General features: G+C 62.6%; 2 protein-coding genes across 2 annotated transcripts in view; one reads left to right on the top strand and one right to left on the bottom strand.

Moving 5' to 3' along the window:
- The first annotated feature begins 592 nt into the window (after positions 1–592).
- The window catches only part of RSPH14 (radial spoke head 14 homolog), a 49,788-nt gene continuing 32,732 nt past the window's right edge, over positions 593–17,648 (top strand). Inside the window, exons 1-4 of the mRNA XM_081113867.1 lie at positions 593–695; positions 1,631–1,886; positions 2,656–2,758; positions 3,984–4,102. Coding sequence (XP_080969993.1) covers positions 1,688–1,886; positions 2,656–2,758; positions 3,984–4,102 — 421 coding nt within the window. The 5' untranslated portion in view covers positions 593–695; positions 1,631–1,687. The remainder of the gene's footprint in view (positions 696–1,630; positions 1,887–2,655; positions 2,759–3,983; positions 4,103–17,648) is intronic.
- The window catches only part of GNAZ (G protein subunit alpha z), a 34,708-nt gene continuing 25,101 nt past the window's right edge, over positions 8,042–17,648 (bottom strand). The window contains exon 3 of the mRNA XM_081113866.1: positions 8,042–9,776. Coding sequence (XP_080969992.1) covers positions 9,432–9,776 — 345 coding nt within the window. The 3' untranslated portion in view covers positions 8,042–9,431. The remainder of the gene's footprint in view (positions 9,777–17,648) is intronic.

The following is a 17,648-nucleotide window of genomic DNA, read 5'->3' as shown; positions in this document are numbered from 1 at the left end:
AGCTGTGTGCCCTGAAGGACACAGAAGTGGTTTCTGTTCCTGGCAGCCCAGGCTGCATGGAGGAGGTGGCCATTTGGAGGACTCATATCCGGCCTGGCACTCAGGGTCTTGAGCGGCAGGCTGGATGTTTGGACTCTGTCCTGAGGCCACTGGGGAGCCATGGAGGGTTGTATGCAGGTGACGGCTGGGTCTGGCTTACTTTCAAGCACAATTGCTCCAGTCAGCAGGGCATTGGGTCCACTGCGAGCGCCGATCTGTGTCATTCCCGGGCCATCAGCCTGCAGAGCAAGGAGCATGGGCCAGGGCTCGGCAGTCCTGGGCTCTGGCCTGCGTGGTTTTGGCAAGCTACTAAGAAGACCTCTGAGGGGCCTGCCTATAACCTGGATCGTGTTAGCAGCTCACGGGGTTACTTTGAGGACTAAAGTCAGGCGAAGTGTCCCGCACAGAGAAAGGCGTTCACACTCATTTCCCTTCCCCTCGGTGCTATGAACAAAGCAGAGCCGTCTTTGTTCCCCGCGGTAACCCCGTAAAGTATCATTGTCCCCTCTTTACAGCCGGCCCCAGACAGAGGCTGCTCGCGCCGCCTGCGCCTGCGCGGTGGGCGCCTAGTGTGCGGAGCGCAGCGCTGAGGACGCCGCTGGGGTCGCCTGGCAACCGGGTCGCCTAGCAACGGGCGACCGCGCACGCTGAAGCAGGTGAGCCTGCGGCACCAGACAGGGGCCCAAGACAGGGGGGACGGGGGACCCTCAGACCCATCCAGTCTGACTCACACGGGTCCCGCGTCCGCTCTCATCCGCGGCGGGACTCCCGCAGCCCAAGCCACATACAGGAGGCCAGGCCCCCTTGTTCCCGATCCCCGGAGCCCAACATTCCCTGCAGGGGGAGCCCCAATCGGAAATGGCCGCCCCTCCCCTTCCCCGCCCAGCTCGTCCCGTCCGTCTCTCCTTGTCACTTGGTGCCTAAGATCAGAGTTGGCCTTAGTTCTTTAACTGGGGTAGAATCCCTCAGGGCGGGGGCCTGTCAGGGCCACTCAACACGGGCAGCAGCAACCACTCCCGCAATAAGGACCACAGCCAACGCATCGGGAGCCCTGGCGTGCCAGGCTCAGGAGGGTCGTTCACACGGGAGCAAGGGAAGGAGGTGCTGTTATCAAATCCTTTTTGCAAAGGCTCACAGAGAGGAAGAGATTGTCAAGGGCCGCCCCGTGGCCTGGGTCTGGAGCCGGTTCTGAGTGCTAAGCCACATTACCTACAGATGCTCCAAGTGTGTGTGTGTGTGTGTGTGTGCAATAAAAATAATTCATGCCCTAGCTGGTTTGGCTCAGTGGATAGATCGTTGGCCTGCAGAGCGAAGGATCCCGGGTTCGATTCCCTTCGAGGGCACGTACCCTGGTTGCAGGCTCCTCGCTGGCCCTGGGCCCTGGTCGGGCATGTGCAGGAGGCAGCCAATCGATGTGTTTCTCTCACATTGATGTCTCTCTGTCTTCCCCTCTCCCTTCCTCTCTCTCTAAAAATCAATAAAAACATTAAAAATATCCACTCAGCTGTGCTTACGGTTTTGAGGATCGAATGAGAAGTAGCTTCTAAATCACAGTCGTACCCATGACAACGTTTGGGGTTCTTCTCACCAGGGGTTTCTGCGGAGCTCCGTTTTGAAAGCGAGAGTCACCTCCTGCAGGTGCGGAAAGATGGCCCATACCCGGATCTCTATGTACCTGCCCCCCGACATCAACCCCGCCCAGGCTTCCATCGCGTACGGCTGCCGGGCCCTGCCCAAGCTGAACGAGGAACTGCAGTCCGAGGACCTGCAGACCAGGCAGAAAGCCCTCATGGCTCTGTGCGACCTCATGCATGACCCCGAACATGTCTATGTGGCCATCGACATAGGTGAGAGTGTCACGGAGCCCAGGCGACCGTGACTCGGGTCTGGATGGACAGACACAGAGTAGCTGGAGGTGGGAGGAGTTGAGGTGACCCTCCCAGCTGGTCAGTCCGTCCTTGGAGGGACACCCCCAGCAGCCGACCCAGCCACAAAGCCGCCCTCTCTGCTATGGCTGGACCGACCAGGGGGCCACAAATCCACCAAACAGCCCTGTGATCTGTCAGCCACGAAAGATAGGCACACCCTATTGGAGCCACATGGTACCTGGGACCTCTTGTTTCCCACTCTCCTAACGACCAAAATGAACGCTGAGGTGATCTTAGTGGCCTGGCCACACCTTTCCCTGATCAGGCACACGATGAGTGCACTGCCACTTCTCCCCCAGCCTTAGCTGAAGGGCTGATTTAGAAAAAAAAAAAAAATATATATATATATATATATATCGATTTCACAGAGGAAGGGCGAGTAGAAACATCAATGATGAGGGATTGAGCCTGCAACCCGGGCATGTGCCTTGACTGGGAATTGAACCAGTGACCTCCCAGTTGCTGGGTTGATGCTCAACCACTGAGCCATGCCATCCAGGCTCCAAAGGCATTTTCTGAATGGTCCCTGGGTGGGAGCACACAGAGCCCCCTGCGGTGACTCTGAAACCCTTCCTAAGGGCCATGATGCCTCTGCTGATCGCGGTTGCCGATGCGGGCTCACCTGTTGGCTTCTGGGTTGGTTGAACCTGGAGACTGATAACCGTTCAAAGGTCTTTCTGCCCCACAGGCTGCCTGGAGAGCCTGCGGGCTTTGCTGCGGGACACCAACCACATGGTGCGCATCAAGACCACCGAGGTGCTGTCCATCATGGCGACCCACACCGTGGGCAGGTGGGCCACTGTGTATGGAAACCCAGGGCAGGCTTTTTTTTTTTTCCAGTGGAAAAACAAAAAGCCAGGAATCAGAGATTTGTACATTCCCTTTGAACAGTTCATCTTAACCCCAAACATAAAGGGCTAGGCATTCGTCCACCCCCAGTGCCACCAGGCCTTCCCTGGGATGTGGGCCCACGGATTGAGGTTCCCCTCCTCTTTGGGACGTAAACCACCCCTGCAAGGTCGTCTAATGTGCAGCCGTGGTTTCTTTCGAGAAGAGCAAGGAGTCAGACATTAATGAAGTAATCTGTATGCAAAAACCTTCTAGGGCCTTTCTAGCATCATCTCACTTGTCTGACAGACTCACTTTGGAGTCTCCTCAAAGCATTCCACCTGGTTTTTATAAGGGAATTAAAAACAACCCTCTCCTCTCATCTAACTGGCTTACCTAGTATTTACTTAACGTATAGAATCATAACAATGAGGACACAGCATTCACAGGCCTGGGGGCCGGCAGCGGGGGGCTCGCTGCCCTGGAGCCTCAGTGCTGGGCGGGTAGAGAGAGGGGCCGCTCAGCTGGCAGGTCAAGGGCGGTCAGTTATGGATTCTGCTGCCTTGTCCCCTGTTACCGATGGGGACTGAGGCTCAGAGGAGCAAAGGGAAACCTCCAGGCCACAAAGAACCCGAATCCAAGTCCTAGCTCTTTCCTCCACCCCACAGGCCACCCGGCTCTCAGGGCCTGGAGGGCCCACTTCTGGCCATCATCTTTTTTTTAAAAACAAGGAATTTTTCTTTATTTACTTATTGTGTGTGTGTGTGTATTGCTAATCCTCACCCGAGGATATTTTTCCATTGATTTTTAGAGAGAGTGGAAGGGAGAGTGAGAGAGAGAGAGAGAGAGAGAGAGAGAGAGAGAGAGAGAAACATCGAGGTGAGAGAGACACATTGATTGCTTGCCTTCTGCATGCACCCGGACTGGGGCTGGGGCGACGTGGGGCGGGGCATCAAGCCTGCAACCGAGGGACATACCCTTGACCGGAATCAAACCTGGGACACTTCAGTCCAGGAGCCGACGCTCTATCCTGGCCTGTTCTTCTCTCAGGCAGCCAGAGGGTGCGGCCTGCCGCTGCCCGCAGGGGTTCAGAATCCAGGGCGGGAGGAGGGTGGGAACTGCCTCCTGACCCTCCCGGGCCTCCCCGGGATCGGGCCTCGTCGTGTCTGAACCCGCCTCTCTCTGCAGAGACGGCTTTCTGAGGGACGGCATCGTCAACGCGCTGTCCCTCCTGCTGAACGACCCGCAGCCGGCCTGCCGCGAGAACCTGCACCTGGCCTTCCAGCACCTGGCCCAGGTGCCCTCAGGTAGGCCCCGGCCGCCCCGCCGCCCCACGGCCTCCCGGGCAGGCTGGGCGCGCGCCTGGCTTCAGATCCGCCTAGAGCACACGTTTAAAAGTTATGCTTTACGTCCGCCTTCGGACTGAGGGGCCCCGGGTTCGATTCCGGTCAAGGGCACGTACCTCGGTCGCAGGCTCCTCCCAGAAAAATAAGAAGACCACCCTTGTCCGTTGCTGGCAGAATCATCTCGGGGCTCCGGGCATGGGGGCTTGCCCACGCCTTTCTTAAACGAACCGTGGCTGATTCTCCCGTGCGGCCGCGGGTGAGAGGCACCGAGATGTTGGGGTGTCTCTATGACAGGCCAGTGCTTGGGGCTGAGCCCCCGGCTCACTGTGTGGGAACTTTTAAAGCATTCAGACAAGTAGCGAGACAATGAGAATGGGTGTCAGGCACCAGCACTCAGCTTTGCTGAATCTTAACATTCTACCCCATTTCACATGTGCTTGAGACGGTTGCTTGAAACCCCGCCCCCCAATCCAAGTCCCCTGTGAACCTCCTCCGCTCAGCCCCTTCCATCATCTGGGGACTATGTCGCCACCGCAGGTCTTTGTATTTTACCACAGATGTGAACAGATATAGATCTTTCCTCGTGCGTTTTCCAACTCCATGTAAACGATCTTGCTTCCATATCTCCTTGCTATTGAAACAATGCAATGCTGTAATTTTGAGATTGACCCATGTCGTGTCATGGGCTCTGTTTCGTTATGAGCACCGCGGCGCACCCCTCTACTCACATGCAACATACCTGCCCGGCGGAGGGCCCCGCTGCGTCTGTTCCCGAGCCTGGAGGAGCTCAGCCGGGGGACAGCGTGGTGGGGCACGGAGCACGCAAGCCCTGCAGGGTGTGCCTGCTCAACCAGACACCCGAGGGTGCAAGACCGCATTAAAGGTGTTTTCACCATAAACAAAAGAGAGAGAATGCAAGCCCGCAAGCTTGGCCTGAAATTGCATGTGCTGCATCCTAGTCAGCCGCCCAGTGGCGTGCTGAGCCGTGTCACTGTGTGTGGCTCCGCTGTCCCCGTGACCGCGGGCAGCGGCATCGTCCCTCCGCCTGGTGCTGCCTGGGCCTCCTCTCCCGCCCAGTGCCTCCTGGGAGCCTGAGCCCATTTGTTGACCTGTTTCTCCCCCGACCCCATTTCTTACCGGTCGGGAGGAGGGAATGTTGCATTTCTTCTGGGCCCCAACCCTGGCAGGTCACACACTGGCAATGCCATTTCCTGGGCTGGCTGTGCGGCTTTTCGCCGTTGATCTGTTTGCTCATTGGTCCAGCAGCTGTTCATTGGAATGTAGTCTGTTTCCTACACGTGTGAGTGTGAGTGTGAGTGTGTGTGAGTGTGTGAGTGTGAGTGTGTGTGTGTGTGTGTGTGTGCGCTTTTTGGGGTGCTGTTTAAGATAATCTGGTGCCGTTTCAGAGCTCATGAAGACTGTCTGCCATATTTCCTTTTAAAAGTGTTAAGAGTTTTGTTCTTCACATTGATCTTGTGAAGGTCCCTGGGATGGATTTTTATTTCTGTTCTGAGGTCTTGTCTCACCCTTGCTGGGCCAACACAGTCTTAATGACAAAAGCTCTATGCCCCACCCCCTGCATTGCGCCCCCCCCCCCCCCATCTCCTCCCTGCAAACTTTCCTGGAACCTACACGCTCTGGGTGCACCGTAGGTCGGGGGCTCTGGTTCTGACAAGCCTCATCCGGGGCCACATTTTCAAAGGTCATTTGTCTGTTGTTCTCTTGCTGCAATTCACTCACTCACCCCTTCGTTTGTTTGACTAATGTGTTGGGGTATCTGGGGCAAGGGGCGGGGGATGGAGGTCTTTCCTCTGAGCCCTGGAGCTGGGTGGGGTCTGGTTTACTGGCTGTTTTCCCAAAGGAACCAGCAGGGGGCGCCCCAGGACTGTGACAGCCCGGCTGGGCCCTGCTGGGATCTGGGCCTGGGGTGGGGCCCTTCAGGAGAGGAGGGGCCAGGAGCGCAGAGGCCGCCCGCCCAGGTTCCGGAGATCCTGCCTGCGAACCTGGAGGGCACGTGTCTCTTTCCTGGCCGGGTGTTCAGCTCCAGGGCTGAGACTGGGGCTCTTGGGTAACTGGAGTTTGGGGTGCAGCTGAACAGCTGGGGGTCCCTGGAAGTGTCTCCCTACCAGACCCACTGGCCATGCCCCCTTGGGCCCTCTCTCTGACGGTGGCCTTGGGCCCCGACTGGCATGCCTGGGAGTCCGGCCCGGCTCCCCGGTCACTCGCTCCTGTGCGGGGCTGGGAGCTGCTGGCCCAGCTTTCCCCGCAGTGTTGTAAGGACCGCTCTGTCTTGACCCCGTGTGCGGCCTGGGCTGGGGGTGCTGTGGGGGTGGAGGCAGACGCGCCTCCCTGGGGGGAGAGGCTGTGAGGATGAGCTGGGGTCTCTCCCAGGGCCAGGCCCGGGAGGGGCAGGACACAGTGGGAGATTCTGGACGCAGGTTCGATCCTGGTGGTTTTGAAGTGCTGGGGCACATCCCTGGAGTCACACACCCTCAGGACTAGAGAGAGAAATCGGGGGGGCTGTGTCCAGGGGGAGCTGAAGCCGCGGGGCAGGGATGGGGGACCAGGGCCGTGTCAGCCTGACCGTCTTGATGGGCAGTTGAACCCTCAGCCCCCTCTAGCCGTGCATTTTCAGGCTAGAGCTGCTCACGGGTCCTTTCACAGCCGAGTAAGTCTCTGATTTAAATCACATGTTACTTCTTCTTCTACAAGAGCCCCCTTGGGCTTTTGCTGTTTGGTGACGTGGGAAGGCGTGAAGGGGATCCCCATGTGGGCTCAGGGGCGGGGCTGGGCGGGGAGAGAGCCAGGTTCCTGGGTGACTAGGTGCTGAGTGTCTGCGTGGGCACCTGTGCACACACCTTCTGCTGCCCCTCACCCCAGGCTCGTGTGGATGTGGGTTCTGGATTCGAGGAGGTGACGAGGGTGGCTCTGTGCTCCCCTTGGGCTCCCGATCCCTCCGTCCAGGCACAGTGGTCAGGGGCAGAGGCAGACGAGGATGGAGGCCTCGGGAGGCACGTCCCCCTCTGCCCCGCCCAGGGAAGGCGTCTCCACCACTCCCTGACCTTGACCTCGACCCGTTCATCTATAAAATGGGCCACTGCAGACAAGCTCCGTCGTGAGTGTTAAAGGAATTTGCAAGGAGCCTGTGCACGTCCTTGACCTCTCATCAGTGCTTTCCCCACATGGAGATGCTGTAACCGGAGTCAGCGAATGGTGGGCCTCTGGGGGCACTTCCGGTGGGTGCCAAGCCCTGCAGGACCGCCCTGCCCTGATGGGGGTCGGCACCTCGGGCTCTCCGGGAACCTCTTCTGCTCTGCGGGAACAGCTCTGACCCTGGCGGAGGTGTCTTTAGGGTGTGAGGGTTCTGGGTGACAGTGCAGCCTTGGTGGGTGTTGGGGACAGTGGGAGGGGTGGGAGCCATCGTCACCCCCAAACCTCAGCGCCTTGGGACACAAGGGCCTGGCGGGGCTCCTCACTGTTCAGAAGATAAGTTTTTCTTTAATTTCAGAGAGAGGAAGGGAGAGGGAGGAATAGAAACATTAATGATTAAAATCACTGATCAGCTGTCTCCTGCACGCCCCCTACAGGGGATTGAGCCCACAACCTGCAACCCCGGGCAGGTGCTCTGACCGGGGATGGAACCATGACCTCCTGGCTCCTGGGTCAATGCTCAACCACTGAGCCACACCAGCCGGGCAGGCTCCTCACGCCTGCAGGCTCTTTCCTCTCTTGAGGTTGTTTGTTCTTGATGTTCATTTCAAGATGAGTTACCTACGTGTGTGTGTGTGTGTGTGTGTGTGTGTGTGTGTATGGGGGCAGGGGGAGAGGCCGAGAAAGGAACCTCAGAGTGGACGGGCCCAGCCCTCAGCCCTGCACACGCAGCACCCAGGCTCGGCTGGCTCGTTCGGGATATTTTATTTTCTGAAAGTAGACAATCTTTGACTTTCACACCACACCGGCCCCGCATCCCTCTGCACATCTCCCAAAGTCCTTGGCTGTGCTTCTGCGCCCGACCTGGGGCGCACGGTACCGAACAGAGGCGGAGAGAGGAGCTCTGGCGAGGTCTCGGGGCGCCTTCCCTCTCGGTGGCCGCCGGGGTTCGTATTTACACGCGATCCGCGGCCAAGGTCCTTCCACAGTGGCAGGTGCCACGGGCCCGGGGCTGGGGTCCCAGCAGGGCCTCCCTCAGGCTACAAGGCTGGCTGAGCCTTCACAGGAGGCAGAGCTGCTCTCAGCCACAGGCGCGGGCGGCCAGGGCCCATCTCCCGCCTCCCCTTCCTCTCCTTGCAAAGCCAGAGAACTTCCTCCGTCACCACCAAGACCTCCAGCTATTGTCCACTCGCCCCGACGTGAAGAACCTTCTTTAAATACGTCACATGGAATTTTCTGAAACAAAAACGAAGCAGAAACCGCACCAGGAGCAGGAGCAGGGGACAGACCCGTCCGGGTAACAACTGTGACACTCGGCAAGCCAGACACGAAAAGGACCACCTGAAAAAAAACAGGATCCGAAGACCCGCGCTTTAAAAAAAGAATACTCGACTGCGTTTGAAATTGTCTGTTTTTCCTGCAAAACACCACGAGGTTTGGCAAAAAAAAAATAAAAAATAAAAAAAAAAATGTCAGAGAAGAAATCCCAGGTTTAGAAAACACCGGACAAGGAGAAGGAAAGCTGGACCCCAGCTGGCCTCGCCGGAAACAGGTCGCGCCACTCGTGCTGCTGTGTGGACGTTCGCTGCACACGTCGAAGCTGTTTAAAAAGAGCTGCGAGTGGCGGGAGGGCTGGTTGGCGCCCGGCTGGCCTCGCACCCCGGTTCCAGGCGCAGAGCGCGGTCCCCGGTGGCCAGGGTGGGCGTGTCCAGCGGAAGGAGCTCGGACCCTCGCTGGTCCTCCCTCCTGGTCAGCGACAGATCCCTGTTCTAGGGTGCAGCGGGCCTCCAGGTGGCCCCAAAGCCTCCCCCCGCAGTCCCACGGTGCGGGGGGGACCCCATGCAGAGTGGGGCCAACTCAGGCAGGGGGAAGGGCCTTGGGGAACGTGTGACAGCGCCTCAAATCTCCAAGAGACCCCGACGCCTGGGGACGCTTCGCTGTCTCGACTGTGTGTGTGTGTGCGTGCGTGTGTGTCTACCTACCTAGCAACCTATCCGTATATGGTTATGTTTGTGGAAATGTGGGGGCCACGGAGGCGGAGGGGCGGGGCGGGGGGGCGTTCTCCAGGCCCCGTTTTCTGGCCCTGGGCTGGGGCGGGCCCCCCCGGGGTTCCGTCACAGGCGGGCGGGCTGGCCGCCCCTCAGCAAAGGCCTATGTACTTGAGGTTGTTCTGAATGATGACGTCGGTCACGGCGTCGAAGACGAACTGGATGTTACTGGTGTCGGTGGCGCAGGTGAAGTGCGAGTAGATCTCCTTGGTCTCCTTGTTGCGGTTCAGGTCCTCGAACTGCCGCTGGATGTAGACGGCCGCCTCCTCGTAGGTGTTCTGGCCCTTGTACTCGGGGAAGCAGACGGTGAGCGGGATGCGCCGGATCTTCTCGGCCAGCAGGTCCTTCTTGTTCAGGAAGAGGATGAGGGACGTGTTGATGAACCAGTTGTTGTTGCAGATGGAGTCGAAGAGGCGCAGGCTCTCCGCCATCCGGCTCTGCGGGGAGGGGCACGCGGCGTTAGTCTGGGGGCTGCGAGGAAGGACCCCAGGCCCCCACGGCCGAGCCTCCCAGCCCGGGCCTGGCCCCCACAAAAGCACCCTTCTGGCCCTGGCCGGTGTGGCTCAGTGGACAGAGCATCAGCCTGCGGATCAAAGGGTCCGGGTTCGATTCCGGTCAAGGGCACGGACCTCGGTGGCAGGCTCCTCCCCGGCCTGGGCCCTGGTTGGGCGCAGGCAGGAGGCAACCCATCGATGTGTGTTTCTCTCACATCGATGTTTCTCTGTGTCTCTCCCTCTCCCTTCCATTCTCCCTAAACATCAGTGGGAAAATGTCCTCGGGTGAGGATTAACAAAAAGAGCATCTTCTGCTGGGTGTGTCCGCTGCCAGGTGCGCTGTCTGCAGCATCTCCCGCTGGCCCTGCCGCCCTGAGTGGCTGCACCCCCTCCACCCTCTGAGCCCGGCACGGGTTGTAAGAGGCTCCTTCCCTGTTGGCGCCTCCTCCGGGCCCAGTGGTGACAACACGTGGCTCTGGGGCTGCAGCCTGGTGGACGGGGCATCTCTAACCTCACACCCTGAGGGCCCGCCTGCCCCACCTGCACGCGCCAGCTCAGGTCTCCCGTGGGGATGCTGTGACCGGGTGAGCGTGGCGGCCTTTGCCGGGAAGTCAGCTTGGGCCTGCGGGGGCGGGCCCCCATCCTTCGAGCCCCGGTCCTGCCCGTGTGGTATCGAGTCCTCAGCCGGGGTCTGGGAGAGGGAGGGGGGCCTGTACTTGTGGAGCCAAAGGCTCTAGGTCAGAGCTGGGGAGGCTCGGGGTCACTAGAGGTCACACGTGACCAGGGCAGATCCCGGGGCCCTGCCGCCCTCTGAGGACTCCCCATGCGCCGCAGCCACGGTGGGGTTTTACGGAACATAAAGCAGACGCCGGTGTTCAAAGAACCTAAGGCAGGGGTCTGACTCCCAAACCCGCTGTCTCCACGCGGAACCGCCGGTTCCACCCGCGGGAAGGCGTTCCTACGGCGGCAGAAGGGGCTCCGGTCTAAGAGAACGTGGAGCAGCTGAGTGTCTGAAGCCCAGAACCAGTTCAGTTTAGATCCGAGGCTTTGGGTTTTAGACCAGGTCATACCACCGACGTGGTAGCCACGAAACCGCCGCTGGCACTGGCCGCGTGGACACGGCGCTGCTCGCCTGATCCTCACACCTTCCTAGTCCCATTGCACAGATGGAGAAACTGAGGCTGAGAGGCAGGAAACGTGCTCCAAGTCCCAGAGCCCAGAGCTCCAGGCTCACTGCACTCCTGGGGTGGATGGGCGGTGCTGTCGGGCCCACGGGGGGCTCATCCCAGGGTGGGGGTGCCTGGGGAGGCTCCCACGGAAACCCTGCTCTCCCACGGGCCCTGAGTTGTCTGAGGTGCGGGGCTGACAGCGTCAGTGCTGAGGGGGGACCAGGCTGAGTGGGGAGGATGCTCAGGCACGGGCGGCCGTTACCCCCGACAACAGAGAAGCTGCCCCGAGAGCAGGCGCACCGCCCGGCTGATGTTCTGCAAAAGCAACGCCGTGTCTTTAGAACAAGCCCTGGAAAGCGAGGCGGCTCAGGTCTGGGCGAGCCCTTCCTGCAGAGATGAACGGAAAGCAGCGCCCCGTTCCCAGCAGGGCCTGGGGGAGCCGCACTCGCCGGTGCGAGTGCTGAGTGGCGGGCTGAATTACCCCCTTCTGCTGGGAGTGATTAGCTTGAATGGGTTCCTGGAAGCCACAGCGCAAAGACTAGCAGCACTGCCGTCTCACGGGAGTGATGCCATAATCAGGGCTGCACGGTCCCCACGTTTTACATGATGTCAACAGTAGGCGCAGCCACTGGCAGCCAGGCCTGAACCCCCTGAGCAAATGCTTGAGGGTCACACACCCTGAGGGGCAGGACAGGTCCCGGCTCTGATGGCAGGGGGCGGAGCCCCAGTGACCAGGCAGGGGGCTCCCCCGAAGGCTGAGAGGGGGAGGTCTGCCCCAGCAGGTGGGACCCGGCAGGCCAGTGGCTGGGGATGGAGCTGGGGTTCAAGGGTGGGTTTGCAAGCCCAGAGTGGGGGCCAGGCAGAGGGGCCAGGACATGGCCAGGGTCCTGGCGTGGGACCTCCCTGAGCCCTGCTGGGTCACCTGGTGGCTCTTGTGTCCAGCCCGGCTCTGTTCGGGGGATGAGTGTGGAGTTTGGGAAGAGGGGCGGGAGGGCCTCCTCCCCATGCTGAGAGGGTGCCTGTGATGGCACCAACTGCGCCGCGTCCTCCAGCCACAGCCACCGCCCCCGCCCCCCCCCCCCCCCGTGGGTCCCTGTCCCGCTGCCAATGCAGCGGAGGTCGGGGACGCTTCTCGGGGGACACGGACCCGCTGGAGCTGCCTGTGACCAGCGGGCTCCGGTGCCACCAGCTCACTCCAAGGCCTGCTCCCTGGGGACATGGGGCCCGGGGCTCGTCTGCACATTCATTTAAAGAAATAACACGACAGGCGTCGGGAGGCCTGGGCTGCAGGGGGGCCTGCGGGGAGGGGGCGAGGACTCGGCAGAGGACTCAGTTTCCTCATCTCCAGAGCGAGGCTGGTTCTGTTGCCGCTGGGGGAAGCCCGCGTGCTTGCCACGGACGGGAAGCCGGCTCTCCCGGGGGAGGTGGGGCTGGGAGGCGGGGCCGTGGCATGAATGAGCTCCATTCACCAGGGACGGAGCCAGCCCCGTGGCTGCCACCCTGCAGCTGGGCCACCAGGCCTCTCCGGGCAACAGGGTGCCAGGCTCCAAGGGCGCCGAGCGCGGGACCTGGGCATGGCGGCCGCCTGGCAGTGCCCTGCTGGGTGGGGCAGAGCGTGGCTTAAGGGGCACGGGGTCGCTGACAGTGGGTGGTGAGCCTAGTCCACCGTCTGGTGCCCGGCCTGCCGAGGGGAGTCGGGCCTGGGCACCCCCAACTTCTTTAGTGGGGAGAGGGCAAGGGCGCCCCACTGTCAGACCCGCGCCCGGATGTCCCGGCAGGGGCGTGGCAGGGGAGGGGCTGTTGGACGTGCAGCCGTGGAGCGTGTGACGGGTTGTGCCACCAGAGTAAGAGCACGGCGTCAAGGATGGCGCCGGTCACTCAGGAAACCAGCTTACGCTCCGTCCCTCAAGCGGGGACAAGCCGTCCAGGGAGAGAGAGGAGGCCTGGGTGGCCACGGAGGCCGGCGGGGGCTGCACTAGGGTGGCCCCGGGCCCCGAGGGGGAGAGGCCAGGCCGCAGGCGCACAGCCCTGTGCTTCCCCAGGCAGCCAGCCCAGCGAGGGTCCCCGTCCCACTGGGGTTCATTTCCCTTTCGGGGTCCCCGTGTCCCAGGGGAGCTCAGAGGAGCAAGATCCTGGCTTGTGCCGGGGGCAGGGGTCCCACTGAGACGCAACCGCCTGAGGACGGGACCCTGGGCCCCGAGCCAGGCCACTTCCTGCGGCTTCTCCGCTGCCCCATCGCAGGCCTCTGGTTGGAAACAACAGAACTTGGGTTTCGACAGCCCCCGCCCCACCCCAGGGGACATGGGGCTGTTAGGGACCAGGTTAGGGCCGTGGTTAGGTGGCGGTGGGGTGGGGTGGAGATACCCGTCTGCCCTGTGTGTGTGCAGAAGCTGGGGCACCAGACCTCAGACCCCAAACTGCAAGTGCCCCCCAGTCTGCCACGTCCTCTCCTGAGCCACGACGCCCAGGGACCTGGAGCAGTCTGGCCTCCGTGGTGGCGGGCACTGTGCAGGCTCCCACCGTCCCGCGGATCCCCCACATTCACCCCAACACCCCCATTCCTAAGAAGCCCCCTGACAGCCGCCTCCCATCCTCTGGGCCCCACACGCGGCACAGACGCGGGCCAGAGCTGGTCCTGCCTCGGCCCGAGGTTTCCTGGCCTCCCTGTGTCGCCTCCTGCCTGGCCGGGGCCTGGAGACCGTGGCTGCCCCTCTGCTCCGGTCTCCCCCGTCCTCAAGGAGCTTCCAATGCCCCTGGAGGCTGAGAGGCGACAGAGATGGGCAGACAGACAGACAGACACACACCACGCAGCCAGCCAGCATGGCTGTGCTTCCCGCAGAGGCCCGCTGGGGGAGGGGGCGGCAGGAGGCGCCTGAGTCATCTCTCCGCCTGCAGGGACCGCGCAGTCGGAGCTGAGCTTGGAGCTCGGAGCTCGGCCTCCCCAGGCAGCTGCAGCTCCTGGTCGCCTGGAGGATCTGTCGCCCCACCCCCGCCGCCCGGGAAGCGCGTCCCCCGTGGAAGGGCAGGGCCGTGCGCTTGGATGGAATCACATAAGCCGGGGGGGCAAGAGGGCGCGCGTGGCCGCGGTCAGCCGCCCACAGGGAGGCAGAGACAGCAGCTGCCACCAGGGCGGCCGCTCCCCTCCCTCTGCTCCGCTGAGCCTGAGCGTAGTACCCAGACACTCAGTAGACTTGCTGCCGTTTCCATGACAACCGGGAGGAAGCCTCCACCCTCCAGCACAGACTGATGGGGGGAGGGTGCAGCGGGTTCCTGGGCCCGGCCAGGTGTCCCTCCCTCCACAGCTGTCTGCCACTTGTTGGGGTGCGGGTAGGAGAGGCCCTGGGGGCTGGGGGGATGCTGCTCCCCTGAGAGACCAGGCAGCAAGAAGGTCCTTTCAGTGACCTGCTCCCGGCTGGGGCGGGGCTCCTGGTGGATGGAGAGGCAGGAAGATGGCGCCGTGTCTCGCCCATGTCACTCGGAGGGGCAGTAGCCTCAACAGCCGCCCTGACAGCACGGGCCCCACCCCCACCCCCACCCCCACCTGTGGAGGCTGCCGTGCTAACCCCACGCCCAGCTCTGTTCATCTGGAGGTGGCATAAGGGGCTCCCGTGCCAGGGAAAGGCGCCGTCGTGGGCTCCGCCCATGTTCCCATTTTACAGAGGCAGAAACTGACTCAGAGGGCTCACCTCGCCTGCCCAGGCCCCTCAGCCTGTCCTTCTCCTGTCCCCCTCCACTGCCACTGGCCTCGGGAGATGGGGAGGGGTCTGGGGACAGAGGTGGGCAACCCGGGTCACTTCGAGACCAACCTGGTTAGCACTTCCCTCCTCTTCCCCCTGCAGACCCAGTGCTGCTGTGCTGGGCCGGAGGACTGGGCTCATGAGGCTAATGAATCAACGAGCCCCGACTGATTGCTCCTGGAGCCCCGACTGATGGCTCCTGGAGCCAGTCCACAGGGACAGTGCAGAGGGGTGGGGCTTCCACCTGCAGCCTTGCGGGCAATGGGCTCAGGGTGGGGGTGCTGCCTTGGGGGGGGGTCCTCTCCCCACAGGTGCCCAGGCCCAGGGTCAACCAAACTTACTCGCCCAGCCTGGGCCCTTGGGGTGTCAAGACAGAGCAGAAACAGCAGCTCAGTGCCTCACCCCGCCCCCCGCTCCCCCAGCTACAGCCACGGGGGGCCTTCCCTGTGGAACACCCCGCACCCCTTCCAGCCACCCGGCTCCTAGGACCCTTGGTCAGGCGCCTACCACCCTCAGTGCCCACCCATTTCCACCTGAACCCTTTCTCCTGCTCACTTCAGCCCTAGGGCTCCCTGGGCGACGCGTGTGGGTGAGGCAGGCCGCTGCCCGAGGGGGGCCCTGAGCGGGGAGCCCTCCTCTGCTCTGACGGGCAGCCCGGTTCTGCTTGCACTTGGCCTTCCCTGACAGCCCCGGGTCCTGGTGGCCAGGAGACAGCAGCAACGTGGGACTATTGAGAAGCGAGTCCCGATAGAAGGGTGGCCCACAGGTACGAATAGCCCAGCCGGTTGGCTCGGCGGTTGAGCGTCGACTTATGAACCAGGAGGTCACGGTTCCCTTCCGGTCAAGGGCACAGGCCCGGGTTGTGGGCTCAATCTCTAGTGTGGGGCGTGCAGGAGGCAGCCGATCCATGATTCTCTGTCATCATTGATGTTTCTCTCTCTCCCTTCCTCTCTGAAATCAATAAAAATATATTAAAAAAACAAACAAAAACCCCACCACGTAGTTACGGGGCTGGAGGCCTCATGCCCCACCCAGCGCGGACCTGTCTGAGCCCAGAGCTGAGGTGCACGCTCAGCCCCGCCGCCTGGCTGCCCCTCCCCCCCGCCCTCTGCTCTGGACGCCGGGGGTCACTCTTGGCCGCACCTGGAGCTCCCACCGAGTGGGACAGAGCAGCGAGGAGCAGCCTGACTCAGAGGGGCCGAGTCACTGAGAGGGTCGCGTGCCAACTGCCCAGCCTGCCCAGTGCCTGGGGGGCAGTGCTGATGCATGAGCTGACGTGGGGGCTGTCCCTTGGCACCTGTGCAGGCCTCTCCTTCCCCTGCCACTCCTTCGCTCTTCCTGGGACCCGCCTGCCCCCTCGCCCTGGGGCTCCCCTGCACCCACCACAGCCACCAGGTCCCTTCGCTCCGCTGGGCTTCCATCACGCGTGGCTGGTCCCACACCCTCTCCTCCCGCCGCGGGGCCAGGCTGTCTGTCCTAACCCAGAGAGGCCTTCCCTGGCGTACCCCTAGTCATGATCATTAGAGCCCTTTCTGCTAGTTTGCTGCGCGGCTTGGAGCACCACGGGGCCGCGTGTTATGGCTCCCGCTCTGCCGAGGGCGGTGCTGTCCGTGGCAGGGACCCAGCAGGGCGGTCTGCCCAACCCGGGCCCCGGAAGGCGGGCCAGATGGTGCCTGCTGTGTGTACTCGGAGTGGCAGCCGCTGTGCGGGGGCCGGGGTGAGAGGCGGCGTGCGTGTGTGCCCGAATGCCCCTGCCCCCTGCCCACACGGTGCCCCTGCCCCGGCGGGTCTGGGCCACGGAGGGTCAGGCAGGGAGGGTGGGGAGCGGTCTCCCCTCTCCCCAACTTCCCCTTCCCATGCCTAGCGTTCGGCGGGGACCGTGGTGGACAGCAGGGCTGGGTACCGTCCTGGCCTTTCGCGGCCAGTGGCTGTGTCCTTTCTCCCTGTAGCTCCGTCATTCAGCCGATCGATCTGGCAAAACCCCTGAGAAGGCCTTGGATAAGCAAGGGCCCCGGCTCCGCCTGACGGGCTATGTGAGCCTGTGTCCGGGTGGGTGAGCCTTGGGTCATTTTCCCACCTGAGCCCCTCGTGGCCGACCCCCGGGGGTTCTGTGTGCAGAGGCCCCAGGGCCTGACGCCCCGTGTGCTCCTGCGGTGGGGACCCGCCCGCTCCCGCTCCCGCACGCCAGCTGCCACCTGCAGACACGCAGCCCCAAGGCCACGGACGTGTTAGGAGGGAGATTAGCGAGCGGCACAGAAAGATTAGCAACTAGGACGGGCACCCCTCCCGCCACCAGACACTCCCGGGCCGCGGGTTTTCAGGGGCATAACCCTCCCCAGGGACGACAGGGGCTTGGAGAAGGGCCCCTCCTCCTCACGTCTCTTCTCCCAGCCCCTGTGGCCCCAGGGGACGCAGGGAAGCCCATGTCAGAGCGCGGCCCGGGGCCTCGGGCCAGCGACAGATGGGGCTTCTGTGGGGCGGGGTGGTTCCGAGGAGCCCAGAAGTCAGCCGCCGCCCGCCTGCCCCCCGCTCTCCGGTCCAGGGGCCATTGCACGCCTCGCAGTAACAGCAGTGAGCGGCCTGCGCGTCACACCGCACGGCTGTTTAAACAAGATAACGCTGCCGGCTGCGCGGCCCGCGGCCCTAATAGCCGGACACCGTGTCCTGAGCTGCCGGGAGCAGCAGCCCGACTTCCTGCGCTCAGAGCTGTGCAGCCGGCGCCTCGCCTCTGGACACCCCCCCCCCCCCCGCTGGTCTGTTTGCCGGGGCCGGTTCCCCCACTGGACAGCGTGGAGGGGGCGGGAGGGGCCCTAAGTAATAGAAAGGGTGGCAGCCTCCTGCTCCCCAGCCCCCCAGCCCCCCAGCCCCGGGCGGGGACAGCGCACCTGCTGAGCCCTTGGGCCGTGTGT

The sequence above is a fragment of the Myotis nattereri genome, assembly GCF_964212035.1.
Source record: "Myotis nattereri genome assembly, chromosome: 19".
NCBI lineage: Eukaryota > Metazoa > Chordata > Mammalia > Chiroptera > Vespertilionidae > Myotis > Myotis nattereri.
The sequence above is the reverse complement of the archived record's forward strand: the minus strand, read 5'-3'. Positions and strand labels throughout refer to the sequence as shown.